This window comes from Mastomys coucha, unplaced genomic scaffold, assembly GCF_008632895.1.
Source record: "Mastomys coucha isolate ucsf_1 unplaced genomic scaffold, UCSF_Mcou_1 pScaffold22, whole genome shotgun sequence".
NCBI classification, from domain to species: Eukaryota; Metazoa; Chordata; class Mammalia; order Rodentia; family Muridae; genus Mastomys; species Mastomys coucha.
The window spans coordinates 28,028,054-28,048,145 of record NW_022196905.1 but is presented as its reverse complement, the minus strand read 5'-3'; the positions used below and the strand labels follow the sequence as shown (position 1 = coordinate 28,048,145).

General features: G+C 45.8%; 1 protein-coding gene across 1 annotated transcript in view; it reads left to right on the top strand.

Moving 5' to 3' along the window:
* The first annotated feature begins 4,170 nt into the window (after positions 1-4,170).
* The window catches only part of Fam53a (family with sequence similarity 53 member A), a 35,019-nt gene continuing 19,097 nt past the window's right edge, over positions 4,171-20,092 (top strand). Inside the window, exons 1-3 of the mRNA XM_031342677.1 lie at positions 4,171-4,581; positions 4,942-5,066; positions 19,826-20,059. Coding sequence (XP_031198537.1) covers positions 19,982-20,059 — 78 coding nt within the window. The 5' untranslated portion in view covers positions 4,171-4,581; positions 4,942-5,066; positions 19,826-19,981. The remainder of the gene's footprint in view (positions 4,582-4,941; positions 5,067-19,825; positions 20,060-20,092) is intronic.

Genomic DNA, 20,092 nt, shown 5'->3' with positions numbered 1-20,092 from the left:
CTCTCTCTCTCTCTCTCTCTCTCTCTCTCTCTCTCTCATCTATTGGGGACTTATTAGAATGGCTTACAGGCTGTGGTCCAAAATGTAGTTCAAAAGTGGCTGTCAATGAAAGGTCCAAGAATCTAGTACATTGTTCAGTCCATGAGGACAGATGTCTCAGCTGGTCTTCAGTATATACCAGAATCACGAAGAAGTAGTCTCCAATACCAATGAAGGAATGGATTTGCAAGCAAGCAAAGAGAGCAAGCTTCCTTCTTCTATGTCCTTTATATAGGCTGCAGAAGGTATGAACCAGATTAATGGTGGATCTTCTCATTTCCAACAGTCTGGATTAAAAGTGGGTCTTCCCACTTCAAATGATGTAATTAAGAAAAATCCCTCACAGGTGTACCAGATGCTTGGGTTTTATTAATTCCATATGTAGTTAAGTTGACCACCATCACAACTGTAGTCCAGTAAAGTCCATGTCTTTTTGAAAAACAAAAAGATAAAACAAAAACCAAAGGAAATTTATCTTGGCTCAACAGTTTCAGAGTTAGTCTGTTTTGTTTTGTTTTTTTTTTTTTTTTTTCGAGACAGGGTTTCTTTGTGTAGCCCTGGCTGTCCTGGAACTAACTCTGTAGACCAGGCTGGCCTTGAACTCAGAAATCCAACCTGCCTCTGCCTCCCAAGTGCTAGGATTAAAGGCGTGCGCCACCACTGTCCAGGAGAGGTAGTCTTTCATGACAGGATAGGGATGGTGGCTGATCCAGCTCTGTCCTTGTCAGTTGGAGCTTGCACAGCTTGTTTACATCTCTGCAGATCACAAAGCTGATACCAGTCCAGAATCTGGGTTGTATCCTTCAGATATTGTCTATGTCTGCCAGCTGGACCACATGTTCCAAAGGTTCCATAGCCTCCCAAAATAGTAGTACCAGCTGGGGATCACTGGCTAAACAATCCTGTAGGGACTGGTTTTTAGATTCATACTGTATTTGGGGAAAGGGATTCTGCAATGTACTTTAGGAGCTTGAAAGTATGGAGTTACTCAACTGACCCCTTAAATCTAATAACCAGTATACTTAAAAAAAAAAATGCCAAAGGGGCTGGGGAATTGGCTCAACAGTTAAGAGTACTTACTTCTCTTGCAGAGGACCCAGGTAAGATTCTCAGTGCTCAAATGGTGGCTCACAACCATCTGTAACTCCAGTCCCAGGGGGTATGACACTCTTTCTGTTCCCTGCAGGCACGTGGTGCATACATGCAGGCAAAACACTCATATACATGAACTATCAGCCGGGCAGTGGTGAGGCATACCTTTAATCCCAGCACCTGGGAGGCAGAGGCAGGCAGATTTCTGAGTTCAAGGCCAGCCTGGTCTACAGAATGAGTTCCAGGAAAAATTAAAAATATCAAAGAGGAAAAAAAAACAGTCCCAAAGGGGAGGAGACAGAGACTGAAGTGACAGGGACGCAAGGAACTGGAAGAAGCAGGCAGGATCCTCCCAGGACCTGTGGGAGTGCAATTCTGGAACAACTCCATCTCACAACTCCTGACCTCAGAGCCACAGGAGAATAGGTTTCTGAAAGGTTTTCACTTATTTTGTGAGATTGGGTCTTGTTTTGTAGCTAGGCTGGCCTTATTTACAGTCTTCTTTCCTCAGCCTCCATAGTGCAGAGTCCAAGCACATTTGCTAATTGTTTCTGTTGAGAGGTGTCTGCTTGTAGCTGTTTGTTTGTTTGTTTTGTTTTTTGAGACAGGGTTTCCCTGTGTAGCCTTGGCTGTCCTGGAACTCATTTTGTAGACCAGGCTGGCCTTGAACTCAGAAATTCACCTGCCTCTGCCTCCCAAGTGCTGAGATTAAAGGCATGTGCCACCACTGCCCGGCTAGCAGTTTGTTTGTTTTTTTAATAGCAAAACTACAGAAAAATAAAGTTACTGTCATGTAGAATATTCAGCATCTTTGGACAGAAGTTTGCATGGGGTCTTTGCATACTAGCCCAGACATATCTGACTGGTGCAGGTGACGGCAGCCATTATGTGGAGCTGGTTTGGCACAGAGATGTCATGCATTTGGGGTACTTGTCAGCTCACTATGTCCCCTCTGGTCTGACCAACCTCAGATGGGAGGCAGAGGCAATGTCCAGCAGCCTGAGGCTTTTCTTCAGACCACCCTCCTCATCCTAAGCACCATGACATCTAGACCCTGTGCTTAAGTGTGTTGGGATATGCTAGAGTCTGTGGCTGTGATTTGGGCTCTGTGGCCATGATTTGGGCGTATTAAGTTTATCTAGTGTGTTGGGATTGCTGAGGTGTATTGGGATAAGTAAGCTGTTATGAACCAAGGTGAGCTAGGGTCTGTTGGAGTGAGTTGAGGTGGGCTATGGTAATCCAGGTGTGCTCCTCTGGCACTCATCCTTGAAGGTGGGCCAGCAAACTCACGTGCTGGAGTCGTCCAGGCTGCCCCAATGCTCCGGTAGTATACCACTGAGTAGTGGAGGTTTGGAGTTAGGCCATCACTGTCCTTCCCCTTAGCATGGCCCAGTGAGGGCTTTGGTTTCTCCCAGATTGGTACATGTAACATTCTCAGAGGGAGATGGAGGCAAGCATTGAGGAGACAGGCTGGTGACACTGCTACTCTTTGTCATGGAGGGAAAACAACCTCTTTGGTGGAGTAGCATCCTCTGCAAACCGAGGATGATTTTAGCACCTTCCCATGGCTGGTCACCTTTGGGACTGGATAAACACTATGATACTGGCACCTGTCTTCAACATCAGCAATGTGGCCGAAGTGGGACCTTCACACATTATGTGAAACCCCACGGCTGGCCTGCAAGCCATTTTCCTGCAATCTGATCTGTAGGAGAGTTTGAAATGCTTTTTGGTTTTCTGTGAGTTCATCAACTCAATGAACATTACCCTAAATGGGCACACGCTGAAAGCCTTTACGAATTACTCAAATACAGCTGAGCCGTGTATGTAACTTAATCAGCCACAGGGCTTGGGAAGCACAAGGGGACCCTGGTGATTTGAGAAGGCCACCATAGGTCCAGATCTGCCCAGGGAGAGTGGGAATGAGGACTGTTCTGGGCAGAGCTCCTCTTAGGCACAGGTGCCTGCCAGATGTCTTAGTCCTTATCCGGCCCTGCCTGCTGTGATCCAGGTCACATGCCCTCTGTCCTCAAGAAACCTGGAGGATATTAAAGGTCTGTAGCAGGTCATGCAGCAGGTGAGGGCATTCATTCTAGCTGATCCTGGCCTCAGTTGGCTGGGCCTCTGAGCCTGTACAGGACTGGACTTAACGGGGTCCATAACCTGTGGCGCATGGCCTGACTCCCGGTGTGCCTAGCATCAGCCCCAGGAATACCTAGTGGCTTTCTAATGTCTTCCTTTTTAGGTTTTATTCCAGATGCTTTCAGAACTACTCCATTTTCTATGTCAAGTAGCTGTACCTAACCCTGCAACCTTTTTTTTTTTTTTTTTTTAACTTTTTGTTGTTTGGGAACAAGTTTGTCTATGGATCACAGGCATATGGAATTACTGCCTATTCCTAGCCAAGTCAACAGGCATTTTCATTTTGCTGCGCCTGGCCTCTAGCACCCTAGGAAGTGCTCCATCCCAGTCACACCCACCTGTAGAGTGAGAACCCACCTGCAGCGCAGCTTTTCTTCACAGCACCAGTGCCCAAGTGCACAAAAGTGCCTTCCAATCACACTGTAGGTCCAGAAATGAAACCCTAAAGGGCAGGGAGTTGCCCAAAGACACATTACTAGCAAAGGACAGGGGAAGCTGGGCATTGGTGGCGCCTGCCTTTAAACCCAGGGCTCGGAAGACAGAGGCAGAAGGATCTCTAGGAGTTCGAAGACGTCCTGGTCTACAATCCGAGCTTCCTACTGAGATTTTGTTAGAAAAGAGAGAAAAAAAAAAGGCAGGGAGATGAAGGTGGTCAGAGCCACAAGAGCACTGCCTGCAGGCACTACTGCAGGGGTGCCTTCGCTGCCCCTCCGCCACCCATAGGTTAACGTCACACCCGGTACGCGCCAGCTCGCCCGAAGGGGCGGGGCCAGCAGCGGCGCACAGTACTCGTAGGAGGGAAGTGAGAGGGGAGTGGGGGCGGGGCGTCACGAGTCCACGCCCACAACAAGCCGGGCAGTGACGTCGCCCGCCTAGCGGTGCGGCTGAGGGTTGGATTGCTTGCGGCGGCTTCCGCGGGCGGGTGCGCGAGCGGACGGCTGACGGCTGGGGCGGCGGTGGCGGTGCGGCGACCAATGAGGGCGTCCGGAGGGGGCGGGGCGTTGGCTGCGGTTTTGTTCCGCGGTGGCCGAGACGCACCGTCCCCATGCGCGGAGCGCGGCCTGAGCGGCCGGCGCCTTGCCCCAGCTCCGGAGCCCGGTGCTCGCCCGCCGCGCGGAGAGTGCTCTGTGCCGACGCTCGCCTGCTCATCTCTAAGAGGTCCAGCCACCGGAACGCCGCGTCCTTGCGCTGTGAGCCCGGAGTCTCCGCACGTCGGCCGGCGCCGCGCAGCCGCACGTCGAGAGCCGGGGGCATCGCCGCTGCGCGCGGAACACCCTCTAGGGCCGGCCGGCGCTTCTGCTCCTTAAGGTCCCCGCGCGCCCCTGGCCCAGCACTGTCCTCGTGTCCCGTGTCCCCGACTTCCTAACGTCCTCGGGGACCCAGCATCTCAAAAGAACCCTGGGCCCCAGCTCTCTAGAGCCCCCTGGGCCCCAGGTCCCCGAACTCGTGGCGAGTCCCGCGACCCCTCCGATTAGGCCAGGCCCCAGCACTCTTGTTGTGCGCGCTCCTGCACGCGGGGCGGTAGGGCCTGCCCTCTGCGCCTGGGGCGCGCTGCCACTTGTTGAATCACTTTCCGTGTCGACTTTGAGACCTGTTGTCGCCATGCTGAGCTCGTGGGCCCGGGAACCCGCTGTTGTTGAGACTCAGTGATTGTTATTTTGTACTCAGGAAGCAGGAAGTTTGACGAGATATGATGGTCCCTTAAGGGAATCCCAAGAGCAGATCCTCCCCAACGACTTGTGGAAGGTGACTTGGAAGTGTATTCCGAAGCCACTTTTCTTCGTAGACTGAGGGTGTGTAAGTCCCTTTAAGACTTCCTGTGTGGAGGATGGGATGTGCATGTTCACAATGTATTGTACCACTCCGAATGGCTATATTGCCTTTGTACGTTGGATTTTATTTTCCCTTAGTCTTAATTACAGATCTTCGATATATCACTCCGAATTAAAATCACTGTTTAATTTTTTGCACTTCAAAGTATTTAATCATTAGATAGATATCTTTAAGTATGAATCTAAGCTTCGTAACTTTTTCTTTTCTTTTCTGGTGTTGGGACTCTAACCTGGGCCTGGCATAGCTACACCTCCAGCCCCCCTACTTAAGTTTATAATAATGTCTCAACTCTGAGAATTTTGAAGATGGATTAGTTTGACTTCAGGAGTGTACTTTAGTTTTTACATTAAGAAATTTGACTTGTGCTTACTGATGCTGCTGCTTCAAATACAATTTTGGTTATCTTAGGAAAGTGGGTCTTGGAAGGGAGATTCTAGGACTGAGGACAGTTTTTCCAGATTCTGAATATTACACCAAGGGGGAAATGAAACTGATTAGGAAGAGTAGCTCTTCTTTATACTGGTTTGGTTAGTGCAGGACTGTATGTGGTAGTTCTTTCAGATGACTCCTTCTGGCACCTTGTCCCCCTCTTTACTTTTCTTTGTGAATTGGGCATAGCAAGCCTGGTCCCTTCGCATGGCTTGATAAATGATTATGCTAGCTGACCCTGGAGCTTAGAGCTTGGTTCTGGAACTTTTTTCTCTGGTGTTCGAGCTTGTGGCTTGGACTGGAGCCATACCAATTTACATGGCCTTTCAGTTTTTCTTACCTTAGGTTGGATTTGGAAACCATAGAAGAGACAGTTTTAGTTCTGAGACAGAAGATGCTGAACAAACCTTTTTTTTTTTTTTTTTGCTTTTTAAGTTAAAACATTTTCTTTCATGGGTATGGATGAGTGTTTTGCCTGATTGTGTGTCTTCATCTTGTGCATTCTTGGTGTCCTTGGAGGAGAGAAGAGAGGGTGTGTTGGTCCCAGAGAACTGGAGTTGCAGATGGTGATGAGACATCATGTGGTTCCGAGGGTTCTAACACAGGTTCTCTGCAAGAGTAGCCAGTGCTCTTAACCAGTGAACTATTTTATCCCTGAAGCCCAAATGATCCTTTTTTGATTTTTCTTTTCTTTTCTTTTTTTCTTTTTTCCTTTTTTTGTTACTCAAGACATGGTTTCTCTGAGAACCATCTGCCTCTGCCTCTGGGGTGCTGGGACTAAAAGTGTGGACCATCACTGCCCAGCTTTCTTTTTTAAAAAAGTAGTTGTACTTCCAATTTCTACTTACAGACACTGTACACACACACACACACACACATTCAGGGTTCAGGAATATCAAGAACTCCAGCCTGAGAATGAGCATGATTTTATTGGTATAAAGTAAATCCTTAGGTATTTTCCACTGGTGCTTTGGAAACACTTAATTTTTTTTTTTTTTAATGAAACCTTTACGTCCCAGGCAGACACCTTCAATGCCAGCACTTGGGAGGAAAAGGCAGGTAAAGACAGATCTCTGTGAGTTCTAGGCCACCCTGTGTACAGAGTGAATTCTAGGATAGCCGGGGTTATACTAAGAAACTCTCTCTCAAAAAAACAAAACAAAACAAAAAACTTTACTGTTTTGAGACATGGCATCCCTGTGTAGCACAGGCTGGCCTGAAAATTGTAAACCACCTGCCCCTGCCTTTCCTTCTTTCTTTCTTTCTTTCTTTCTTTTTTTTAAGATTTATTTATTGTTATATTTAAGTACACAGTAGCTGTCTTCAGACACATCAGAAGAGAGCATTACAGATGATTGTGAGCCACTATGTGGTTGCTGGGATTTGAACTCAGGACCTTGGGAAGAGCGGTCAGTGCTTTTAACTGCTGAGCCATCTTACCAGGCCCACCTCTGCCTTTCAGATGTTGAAATTATATGTATACATGACAATGTCTGGTAATGCTTTATTTTTTGGGAGCAATTTTAGTTTTACAGGAAATTAAACTCTACTTTTTCCTCCCCTTTCTTAGTTTATGCTGTTATCAGTTTTCCTATTAGAGTGGTATATTACAGTTGATACTGGGCATTTTTTTTTTGTCTCTTTAAATTAAAGATGTTATCTATTATGTTTTGAGTGTTTTGCCTACATTTATGTGTGTGCACCATGTATGTGTCTGGTGCCTGCAGAAGTCAGAAGGGATGTCGGGTTCTCTGGAATTGGAGTTGTGGATGATTTGCAGCCAACATTGGGGTGCTGGAGATTGAACTCTGCTCCTCTGCTGAGGTGTAGCTCTAGCCCAGGTGCTATTCTAGAGTTACTTTGTTAAAATTCCTTCAGATTTCCTCTGTAGACTATCCTGTGATTTTATTTTCAAGCTGTGGGCTTTTTATTTTTTCTCTTTTATTAGAACTAATTATAACTTGTAGTATGATATTGAAAAACAGTGGTGAGAGGACATTTTTGTTTTAGTCTCAGTGCTTTGAGTTTGTGGCTGTCAGTTAGGAATGTTGGGTTTGTTGTTGTAGCTGTTGGTTGAGTTTTTGTTAATCAGAGTCTCATTTTTATCAAGTTCTCATTGTGGTCTTGACTGGTGTAGGCAGCCGCTTGGACAGTGGCGTCCAATATGGCGCTGGTTCCCGATTCACCGTGCAATAAATGGTTCCACTGTATGCGCCAACCCCTCCCGAGTGGGTGCATGCTAATGAGGCGATTGCCGGGGGACCAATCCAGGAGGGCCATGAGAGCTCGGGCTCGGGTATATAAGCAGCGTTCGCTGGGCAGCCAGGGCCATTCCACAGAAGCAAGAAACCTGAAAGAGCTGTAACACAAAGGAATTCCTGAGTAAACCGTGTAAGAAGGAGCCTCGGTGTTCTGTTGTCATTGCTGCTGGTCAGCGAAGCGCGGGACAGACTGGCCTAGAACTTACTGTGTAGACCAGGATGACCTAAAATTTAGAGATCCATCTGTCTACCTCCTAAGTGCAAGGATTAGAGGTATCACCATGTCTGCCCTCTAGCCCTCACAGTGTTTACTTTGTAGCTCTGGCTCTCTTGGAACTCATTCTGTGAACCAGGTTAGCATGGAACTCGGAGATTCGCTTGCCTCTGCCTCTTGAGTTCTAGGTTTAAAGGTATGCGTCACCACCGCTGCCTGGCTGTCTTATTGTGTTTTTTGATGGGGACTTTGTTGTATAGGCATGATTGAAGCAATGACAACCATGTTAAATGGGATTGGACACAAAGACAATGACCTCATGCTGATAGTCCCCATGGTAGCCACCCAGATTCTTGAAAGTGCCTCTCTTGAGCACATGGATAGGACCAGTTCTCAAGGGAGGATCTTGCTTTCTACAAGTGGACAAGACATTATCTAAAGAGAACTTAATATTAGAGTTTCTAGTATTAAGTTATCTTATTTGGGGAAAAGATCTTAGCTGGCGAGGGAGATCACAGAGACTGCTTCTAAGCCCTATTCTAACCTTATACTAATAACTGAGATAATAAGTCGGGAAACCTGAATGAAAACCAAACCATATATGTAAAGCATATTATACTGACTAATTATAAAGAATTCAAATTTATATTACTAGTTCTGGAGGCTGAGAAGTTCAGAACAAAGAAGTCAGTCAGCAGGGTAGACTATATTTCCAAATGAAGCCTTGCTATTGCCTCTTCTAGATGGAAAGAAGGATGCATTTTTGCCTGGTGGGAGCGAGGAAGGCCATGTTGTTGTAAGGCCGTGGCCTTACGAGGTTTAAGGCAGGAGGAAGGCTGCCCTTAACCGTGGTAGGAGGGAGAAGGCTTTGTCTTTAATGTAAGAAAGAAGAGGCATGTCCTTCCTTTGTGCAATGGATGGAGGAGGCCGTACCTTTACATGGTATGGTAGAGGAGGCCATGTTTTTTCATAGCACGATGGAGATGGGGCTGAATTCTCATGTGATAGAGAGCAGGGAGAGGGCCATGCCCTAAATGTGGTAGGAGGGAGAAGACCATGTCTTCACATGTATTGGAGGGAAGAGCCTATGCTCCTGTGGTGGGAAGAGGGAGGAGACCGTGCTGTCACATGTGATAGAGGAGGCCATGTTTTCATGTAGTGTGAAAGAGAGAGAAAGGCTGTCTGGTGCAAGAAAGGGAGGCATGTCCTCACATTAGGAAGGAAGGACAGAGTCATGTCATTTTATGGTAAATGGAAGAAGACTTTGTATTATGTGGTAAGAGAGGGAAAGGCTGTGTTCTTATAAGAAGAGAGGGGAAGGCCTGGCAGTGATGGCACATGCCTTTAATCCCAGCACTTGGGAGGCAGAGGCAGGTAGATTTCTGAGTTTGAGGACAGCCAGGGCTATACAGAGAAACCCTGTCTTGGAAAAAAAAAGAAGGAGAAGAAGAGGAGGAAGAGGAGGAGGAAAGAGGAAAACCTTATGTAGTAGAAGGCAGGAGAAGTCCTTGTTCTTCTGGGGTAGAAGGGAAAGTTATGTCTCTTGTGGAAGGGAGGGAGAGACCATGTTCTGTAGGGGAGCCTACAGAAGGAAGTCCAAGCCTCATATGTTAAGAGAGAAAGAAAAGACTGGTTTATGAGGCCCAAGAAAGGAGACGTCTCCTCATGAACTGAAAGGAAAAGGATGAGCTACCGAAGCCTCTAACATTTCATTAGGGAAGAGTTCTCATGATGTAATAACACTGAAAAGGCCTGAGATATGGAAGGGAACATCCAAATAGCAACATAGTAGTTTTATACCCTCCTCCTTTTTTTCTTTTCCTTCTGGTACTACAGAGTGGAACCCAGATCCTTGTGTGTGCTAGACATCTGTTCCTGTGGGGTTTTGTTGTTTTTTGTTTTTTTTTGTTTCAATCTATCTATCTATCTATCTATCTATCTATCTATCTATCTATCTACCTACCTACCTACCTACCTACCTACCTATCTATCTATCTATCTATCTATCTATCTATCTATCTATCTTTAATTTATTTTCTAGACAGGGTTTCTCTGTATAGCCCTGGCTGTCCTGGAACTCACTCTGTAGACCAGGCTGGCCTCGAACTCAGAAATCCGCCTGCCTCTGCCTCCCAAGGGCTGGAATTAAAAGCGTGTGCCACCGCTGCCTTGCTATATTTATTTTTTTAAGATACGATTTTTCTGTGTAGCCCTGGCTGTCCTAGAACTCATTCTGTAGACCAGGCTGCCTCTGTAGACTCAGAGATCCTCTTGCCTCTGCATCTCAAGTGCTGGGACTAATGGAGTGCACCACCACCTGACCCTGCTTTTTGTGTGTGTGTGTGTGTGTGTGTGTGTGTGTGTGTATGTTCCTCTGTCTATCTGTCTGTCTCTTTTTGTGTGTTTATCACAAATAGGTGGTTTGCTACATTTCGTCAAATGCTTTTTGGCATTTCTTGATCCCAAAATGTGATTTTTTTCTTCTTTTTTCGCTTGTGAGGGAGTGCATGAATTGACTTTTACTCCTCTACACCTTTACATAAACACCCTACTGTCTGAATCAACTAGTTACGGGTTTTTGTACTATCAAAATGTTGATTTGTTTTGTTGGGGAAGGTTTTGTCTTTTCCTCATTTTGTTTTAAAAAATGCTTTCCAAAAAAACTTGTATAGTTTATCAGTAAGACTAGCTTTGTGGCACCCAAACAAGGTTTTGTTCCAGGCTTTCCAGAATCAGCATGACATCTAAATGTAACATTTCTTAAAAAAGGATTAAGCCCCAGCTGATCAGTGACTGCCAAAGAAGGACAATCTAAGTTGGTAGTCTGTACGCTTTTATTTGCATGCCTTGTGTGGCACATGAGATTCCAGCCCTCCCATTTTCCCTGGTTTCCTGCAGGAGTGGTGACTGGCTCCAGGAGAAGAACAGGGCATTTGGCTCTGTTCTGTGCATTAAGTGCCATTGTTTTGGGCTACTATAGCAGCATAACAAATTACCTCCACAGTTGGTAGCTGGAAATAGTAATAATCATTGATTTTCGTCCATAGTTGCGGGGTGTGGAATTCTATAGCAGCTTAGTGGGGTAGTGCCATGTGTAGGGTCTCAGGCGGGTTGATCAGGTGAGTCTGGCTAGATCTCACATACATACAGGGATTCCCTAGACCATTGTCACATGTCTCCTAGTGTGCTGCCTTTGGAGTTTGTCTCTAAGAGCCTGGCAGATGGAGTACCCTTTTACTTCAGTCTGTATTGCCTAGCTTCTGACCACTGTCAAGGTGGTAATAGACTCTGCTTTTCCTGGGAGGAGTGTAGGTGTCTCAGGCAAGTTCTAACGCCTTTGCTCATGACTTGACAGGTACAACTGATGTGCAGTCAGATTATTAGGTATTTTTCAAGTGCTCTACATTAAAATTATTTTGTGTGTGTGCGTGTGGTTTCTTTTAAACACATGCACCATTGAACCTAGCATTCTGGAGACAGAAGCATGTGGATCTCTGTGAGTTTTGAGGTCAGCCTGATAGTTCCAGAACAGCCAGGGCTACACACAGAGAAAGCTTGTTTTGAAAAACAAAAACCCATATAGAAATATTGTTGTCATTTTAATCCCAGGTGTGGGGATATGGTGCTGCTTCGGGCTGTCTGCAGCAACTGACTGATTTGCCTTGTGTTTTAGCAGAGGTGTGGTTTTGCCAGCTGCAGATAGTTTCTGTAATTGTGTGACATTTGGAATTCTGGGAACTTTTCAGAGGATATTACATGTTAGAGCCAGGAGAGGAGGTGGCTGGTTGTTGGTCATTCAGGGTGATGAGGTGGTTGGTTTGTTAGTTGTGCTCAAAGAAGAAACAAGAAGTAAGTTAGATTCAGAGATATCTCTCTTCCCTCTGTCCTTCTTTCTCTCTTTCTTTCTTTCTTTTACCTAGTGATAGGAGGTGAAACGGGGGGGGGGTGTCTGTGTGTGATGTAACGTGAGAAAAAGAAGAACCCACAAAGTAGTAAAGACCAGCTATAGCAAAGGAGTCAGTCCTCTACTATTTCAGTTCTAGGAAATCAAACTCAGGTTGTCAGGCTTAGAGGTAAGCGTTTTACTTGCTGAGCCATCTTGCTGGTCTTCCTACATTTTAGTTCTAAAGGTTTATTTGTATGTGTGAGAACATTTTGTCTGCATGTCTATATGTATACCAGTCGCATGCTTGGTGCCCTGAAGAGGCCAGAAGATCTGGAACTGGAGTTACAGATAGTTGTGTAAACTGCCATGCAGGTGATTAGAATAGAACCCAGGTCCTCTTAGCTGCTGAGCCCGTCTCTCCAGTCCCGTACATCTCTAAATCTACCTATATCTATATTTGTATCTATATCTGTATCCATATCCATATCAATCTATATTTTAAGAGATGAAAATCTTTGTCTGTTGCCCAGGCTTGTTTCCAGTCACTAGACTTGATACTTTTCCAGATCCGGCCGCTTGAGTAGCTGAGATTATAGGTGTGTACCATTGTGCTTAGCTTTCAGATGCTTTTTTGAGAGAAAACTAAAGAAACTGAAAACCTGGCATTGTATGTCTCTGTGTTAGCTGCCTCTTGGTTCTTGAATTTGGGATGACTTTGGTTCAACAGAACTAACTGGTGGGCTTCTTTGTTAGAACTACCGCAGGCTTTTGTCAGTGCTTTTGTCTGTGTAGTGGGACCAGCATGATACAGATAATTCTCTGTTGGCCAGCTTTTGTGGCTTAGGCTCCAGGTTTTGTGCTTAAAGACAAGCTGTTTAAGCAGGACTTGAAAGCTTTTCTTCCTATGTAATATGTTAGGAGCCAGAATAGAGGAGATGGAGTAGCTTATCAAGCTTAGATGTGAACTTGATGTCAAGGTCTGTGTTGGCTGGGTACCTACCTTGAGCCTGCTGCTCAAAGGTGACTTTCTCCACCTGTCCATGCTATTTCCAGACTGATCTGGAGCCTGGTTGTTCACACAGATCCTATTGTGCTGCAAATCCTTATCAAATTCCAGGTCAGGTGGCCTGCCTGTGGGAGTGCAGGGAAAGGGGTTGTAACCCTACAAGCCTGAGACCCTCTGCAGTGTGGTGGCAATGGAGGCTTCTATCTCCTAGTGTAGACAGAGAGCAGGATGACAACCATTAGAGCAAATTCCCTGCCTGAAAGCCAGCAAGTCTGTAGAATAGAAGTGGTGTGGAGAAGTAGTGTAGAAAGTTAGGTGATGTGTAGGCAGAGAGGAGAGACACCCACCAAAGCAGCACTGTGGAGACCAGGCACAGCGGGTGCATGTGTGTCAGGAATCAGAAAGCTTAGAGGATGAAGCTGTGGATGGACTCTAGAAAAGTGGCAGTTGGGAAGATTGGAGAAGTGGCAGGAGGGACAGATGAATTCAGACTGAATAGGACAGTCTGGGCCATTTCCAGAGAAGCACTAAGTATCTGAGGCCCCAAGGGATTTGGAAGATACCTGAAGGTCTTGCTCATTATTTTATTCTAACACTGGAGAGAAAAGCTACTTAAGCCAGACTGGAGCCAGAGGTGTAAGCTTCCTTTCACAGCAGCAAAGAGAAGCTCATTGTTTCAGGGGCACCATTCCTAGGAAGCTGCAGGGTGAGGCCCATTCCAGTGGATAAGAAGACAACATGGGCAACATCTGTGAGCCAGTAGCAGTTAGCCTAAGAGCTTTATAATCCTGCTGGAGACTTGTCGGGGAGACTTTACTGGGCAGAGGCATTGTATTTGAAAACAGAAAGGACTTAGGGGCAGACCTCAATATGTAGTTTAATTGGACCAACTTTCATAGGTAGTGTGGTGTTGAGAATAGTTTCCCGAAAATGTTCAGAGGGAACTGGCAAGATGGCTCAGTGGGTAAAGACACCTTCCAGTTTGATAACCCAAGTTCAAGCACCAGAACCTACAGTGTGGAAAGAGAGAACCAACTCCTGCAAGTTGTTTTTGATCTATGTGCTGTGCATACATACAAAATAAATACATTAAAACTTCATTTTATGTATGTGAGTGCTTTGCCTCTGTGTGTCTGTGTGTCTATGTGTGTGTATGCACCACATATATTCATGATGTCTGAGGAGGCCAGAAAAGGGTGTCAGATTCTCTAGAACTACAGTTCCAGGTGGTTGTAAGCTGCTATTGTGAGTTCCAGGAACTGAACCCAGGTCCTCTCCAAGAATAGCAAGTACTCTTAACTCATAAACAATCTCTCCAGTTCCCAAATAAATAAGTAAATAAATGTTTAAATTTTTTTTTGAAGAATGTTCATAGCCAGTCTTAGTGGCACATGCCTATAAATCCTAGCACTTTGGGGGCAGAAGCAGGTGGATCTTGTAAGTTAAAGGCCAGCCTATACTCAGTCTATAGAGTAAGTTTCTGGCCAGCCAGGGCTACACAGTGATACTGCCTCATAAATAAATAAGCATATAAATAAATAAATAAAGTACACTGAGTCCTCAGGAAGGGTAACATGGGCTAATACAGCAGAGCTGGTGGCTAGTGTAAGAAGTACAGTTATTGATGTAGAGGCTGGGGCCACTAGCATAAGGTGAGAACCCTAAGAGTCTGTGTAGCGTCCCACTGCTCATGTGTATCAGTCCTAGGTCCAGAGCGAGGGACACTGTATCTGCAGAAAGGCTAGTGGGTAGGTCCTTTTCAGGTTCAGACACACAGTTGCATGTGCTTTGAACCTGCGCCACGTGATATATCTTGACCATGGTAAGATAAACATATGACTTGTGGTTTAACGGACTATCCCCAATTTGCATGTGAAAGTCTTAGCCCCAAGACCTCAGATTTGTAAACTAAGTTTAGAAATGGGGTCCTTTTTAAATGTGGTTAAGTCATACTGGTGAGGGATGGGCTCTAATTCCAAATGACTGGACTGTTTTGTGCAAAGTGGGACACTGGACACAGAGACATGGGTCTGTGGAGCTTGTGAGCCAGAATCCTGAACATATTCATAGAGCCTAGGGCCTGGTGAGGGACTGTTCACCAAAGGTGGGACTTTGACTGCAAACAGAGGACACTGATAGTGCTGTCATACAGTGTCCAGTCAACTCCATGTGATAAACTCCATGAATTAAACAAACAAACAAACAAACAAAAAATAGAGAACCAGGTAAGGAGGTCTCTGCCATTGGTGGAGCTGAGTTGGTGGGCACCCCTGTACTGTCTTTGTACAGAACTCTGCTCAGGGTGGGCCAGTCTTGGTGCTCCCATGGCTATAGTTTGGGATGGAGAAGAAGAGCTTGGGCTAGGGTGAGGATTTTGCTCTGTATCCTGGAGCCCTGGAGGAATGACTGAAGGAGACAGAGCACTAGCATCACCTGCTGAGGCCAGATCCAGGGCTGCCACCAGGGTCAGTAGTTGCCAGGCCCGGAAGGGTGAGTAAGGAGCAGCAGGGAGCTGGGGAGAGCATCATCCAAGCCACTGTAGCCTGTCCTTTGTGGCATGCTCACTCTGCATGAGGAGTTGGCATTCAGGAGGGGTGGGTGTGGGACTGGATATATTTCCTTGAGTGCCTGAGTTTGCATCAGAGCACCTGTCCCTCTGTCCTGGGCAGGGCTGGTCAGTTCCATCATCTGAGCTGGGTTTCTCTGATTTGGCTGTGTCTTCCCTATGTCTACCTTGGTATCATCTTGGCCTTTGTTCCCCCTCTTCTCTTACTTACCTGTCAATGTTGCTTAATGCCAGAGAGGCTTCTCCGATTGCCCTTCTAAATAGGCCTTTGAGCTATATCTCATTCTGTGCATTCTGGTTCCTGTAGTGAGAGATTCAGTTGGCATTGTGGGTTGAATTGTATCCCCCAAAATTATATTCAAGATCTGGCCTCCGGATCCATGAAATGACCTTATCTGGAGATTGGGTCTTTGCAGGAAAGTTTTTTTTTTTTTTTTTTTTTTGCACCTGGCTAGTCCATTCCACATGTATCATGTATACTTCAGTTTGTTTTGCAATGATGGGGATGGACCTCAGAGCCTTGAACACCTAGAGACAGGTGCTACCACTGAGCCACACCATAATTCCATGAGCTGCTTTCAAGTTGCCCCATCCTTGTGATCTGTGTTGCACACATGCCTCCCTTAGCAGTTTCCAGCAGCCTCTTTGTTCCACGTTTTAAACATCTGTGATTATGACAGGGTGACATTCTATGCTTACTCATCCATTCCCATATTAAGCAGTATGCAGAACTTCCAGATATCCACACCTTGCCTCACACCAGGTCACTGATAAAAATAGAAAACAATGCTAGCAATTAGTCAGACTTTGGATATAGTCTCTTTGAGGATCACTGTTGCACATTTTGTGCCCTTCAGCCTGGGCCGGGGCCTTGCTCTGCTCTTTCATGACCCAGCATTTATTTTAAAAATTTTCTGGGGGGATTTTATTTTTGTTTAATGTTAGGGGTATTTTGCTGGCAATATTTCTGTGTACATGTGTGTGCATTGCTTGTAGAGGCCAAAAGAGAACATCAGATCCTCTGGGACTAGAGTCTACAGAAGGTTGTGAGCTGCCCTATGAGTTGTAGGCATTGAATCTGGGGCCTCTGTAAGAGGAGTCAGTGCTCTGAACTCCTGAGACATCTTTCTAGCCAGAGGTACTGCTTATAGAGAATCTGTCAGTTATTTTTGTTTGCCTCACTGGGTTTCCCTGCCATTCTCCTGAATAAATTGAGGTTCTGAGTTTTTTTGTTTTGTTTTGTTTTGTTTTGTTTTTGTTTTTCGAGACAGGGTTTCTCTGTGTAACCCTGGCTGTCCTGGAACTCACTCTGTTGTAGACCAGGCTGTCCTCGAACTCAGAAATCCTATTGCCTCTGCCTCCCAAGTGCTGGGATTAAAGGTGTGTGCCACCACTGCTTGGCCGAGGTTCTGAGTTTTTGTAAGGAGCCCCACTGTGGGCTGTGATCACCTTAGTATCCCCTCAGGAGTGTCTGAACGTCCTGGCACTGGCTATGGTTATTTTGATCCTGTGGTTCATGCTAGTTTTTTATTTTTTTCTTTTGTAGTTAAATGTCTTGTGAGAAGATAGTTGGAGACTTCACATATTCTACTGACCTTTAGAATTCACAGATGATTCTTGATGGAGATTTGTTATATGGGATATTTGTAAAATGGCAGATTTTAAAGTGTTTCTGTTACTGTAACTCTCCTGGTAGTTGTTGTAACTGCTATAGAGAAGAGTTTCACTTATGTTGACTGATTTTTCTCAGATATTGACTCATTCAGGTAGATTTAGGACTTTGCTTCATTTTGTGAGTTGAATTAAAAAAACTTCTTTTTTAAAGTTGCATTATACTTCTGTGGCCTTTCTACGTTGATGTGTGTGCTTTGTGTGATGAGGTTACAACAAGGTGTGTGAGGACTGGAGAGAAGGCTCAGGGCTTAAGAGCAGTGTCTGCAGCTGGTGGTGGAGGCAGCAGCTGGGTGGTGGAGGCAGCAGTATGGTGACGGCTGCAGCACACACCTTTAATCCTAGCACTTGTGTGGCAGAGGCAGTTGGGTCTTTGTGAGTTGGAGCCACTCTGGTCCACAGATTGAGTTCCAGAACAGCCAGGGATACATAGAGAAACCCTGTCTTGAACCAGTGGCTCCTTGTCCAGAGGAACTGGGTTCAATTCCCTGTGTTCACATGGCATCTAACAACTGTCTATAAGTCCAGGTCCAGGTCCAGTATAACTCTCTCTGGTCTCAATGGACACTGCATCATCCATGTAGTGCACAGGCATACATGCAGGCAAAATATCCACACATATAAAATAAAACTAAATAAGTCTTCAATAAAAAAAATGACAACAAGATGTTTGAGAGTCCCTGTGGTGGCACGTGGCCAGGAGGGACCACCTGTCATTACTTTTTTTGGCAGAGACCCTGCAAAGCCCTTGCCCTGTTAGGGCATGGCTCCGAGGTCGGGATTTGGGTACTTTCCCTTTAGGTGAGCAGCGGGTCAGGCTGCCCATGGCCTGTGTCCAGGCTGGCTCTGTCAGGTTTATGGAGGACCAGGCTTCTCCTATGACATGGCTAGTTTGAATTTAGGTTCCTTTATTTGAAAGAAAGAAAAACAGACAGGCTGACCCTGCTCTGGCTGCTGCTCCTCTCTGGTGTTAGTTTGGAGATGGCATTCACTGTGCTGGGGTGGCGTCTACTAAATGCTGTTGCTTTTAGGCATGGTGGATGGGATTTCAGGTCAGATAGACTAAACAGGAGTAGTATGTGAATGGTGTGGTATACCCCATGAGAACAGCCCCATGTGTTGGTGGTACTTTTTATTGAATTGAGCTCACATATGTGCCTGGGCTGGGTATCTGCTCCCTGTGTTCACTAATGCAAACTCAAGCCAGGCTCTAGGCTAGCCAATGTGTGCTCAGTATGCTGTTGGTGACACGTGGCCCTGATCCCCATACTTGCTACATGTCAGCCTTGCCTTGTTCAATCACATGGTGGCTTTTGAGCCTCATGTTTCAAAGTAACAGAGGAAGTACTTGTTCTTTCTGTTCACAGAATGTGGATGTGTGTGTGTGTGTATATATATATATATATACGTTCTTTTCAAGAATGAAAAGTTGGTGTTTGATCTTATTTGAGATCTTTCTGATCTCTGTAAAAATATCCATATGATTTTCTCCTGTTGACAGCCCTAGGCTTGGGTGCATTTTGTTTGCCAGCATGATACCTACCAGGCTTGTGATGTTGCTTCCAGTAGGTGTGGATGTTGAGACCACCAATGATCTTGAGGCAAACAATCCCAGGATTGCTCTCCTTTGGAATGCCTTAATGTGCTTGTTCTGGTGTGTCGCATGACAGTGCCTCGCTGTCACATTTGTAGTTTTTCTTTTGCAGTGTGTGATAGAACCCAGGTCTATTTTTGCACTAGAGTGCAAAATGTTCACCACTGAGCTCCACTCCCAGCTCCACATGTTGCTATCCCAGTTTGCCATGTTTTCCCACCCTGTGATTTGGGTACCTTGCTTTCTGATCTGGTAGCCCTTGGCTCACACACCTGCAGTGAGACACTGAGAATCAGAGCTCCACATGCACAGTAGGATGGCAGCTGCAAAAGGTGAGGGCTTCTTGCATGCTCTTAGATGCTTACTTCCAGGACTGAAAAGCTAAGAGCCCATTTCACCATTACCCTCCCTTTTCACCATTACCTGTGTGATCCTGGTCGCTTGACTCAGGCTGGACCTGGTGTAGTAGAATTCTGTGCTTGCCTCTTTTGTAAAGAGAGTTCCAGCTTCAAGGGCTGGAGTTAGGGGCAGTTTGGTCAACTGGCCTCTATGGGATGGGGCCCACTGGTGTTCTCACTGGACGTGGCTGCTGTTGTTTCTCTTCACACGTTCATTGTCCTTTGGGGACAGCCTGCCAAGGGTTTTCTTGCTGCTTCAGGAAAGGCCTCAGAGACTGGTTTTAATAAGCACCTTACCCTCTGATCTTCTCTAGGGCAGTGCTTCTCACTTTCCTGGTGCTGTGACCCATTACAGTTCCTTATGGCATGGTGACCCCCAACCATAACATTATTTTCATTGATACTTCATAACTAATTTTGCTACTGTTATGATTAATAATGTAAATATGTGTTTTCTGATGGTCTTAGGTGACCCTCATGAAAGGGTTGTTCTACCCCCAAAGGGGTTGTGACCCACAGAATGAGAACCACTACTCTAGAAGATTACTAGAGGTTTCAGGAAGGAACATACTTGGTATCTTGGAATTAGGAAGGCATTTGTCAAAGAGGGATATTAGGAGCATTTTTTTAAAACAGGATATTGTATATAACAGAAATATGGAGTGTATGGTCATGTGGCAATTTCTCTTTACAGAGACAAAAAGCCCTGAAGAGTCTGGAAATGGGTCAGCATCTTTAAGTCAGAGCTATAACCCTGAGTTTTGGCTCAGACCCAATGGCTTGAGCCTACTGATGTCCAGCGTTTGGAAATCCAGTGCTCATAGATGTGGACTAAAGAAGAGCCCCGGCCATGGTCACTCTCATCACGGAGAAGCTGCAGAACCAGAGTTTGGATGACCTTACCCGCAGGGCCTGTGAGGCTGGCCCGGTGAGTCAGCTTGGGGGTCAGAGGTGACACAGT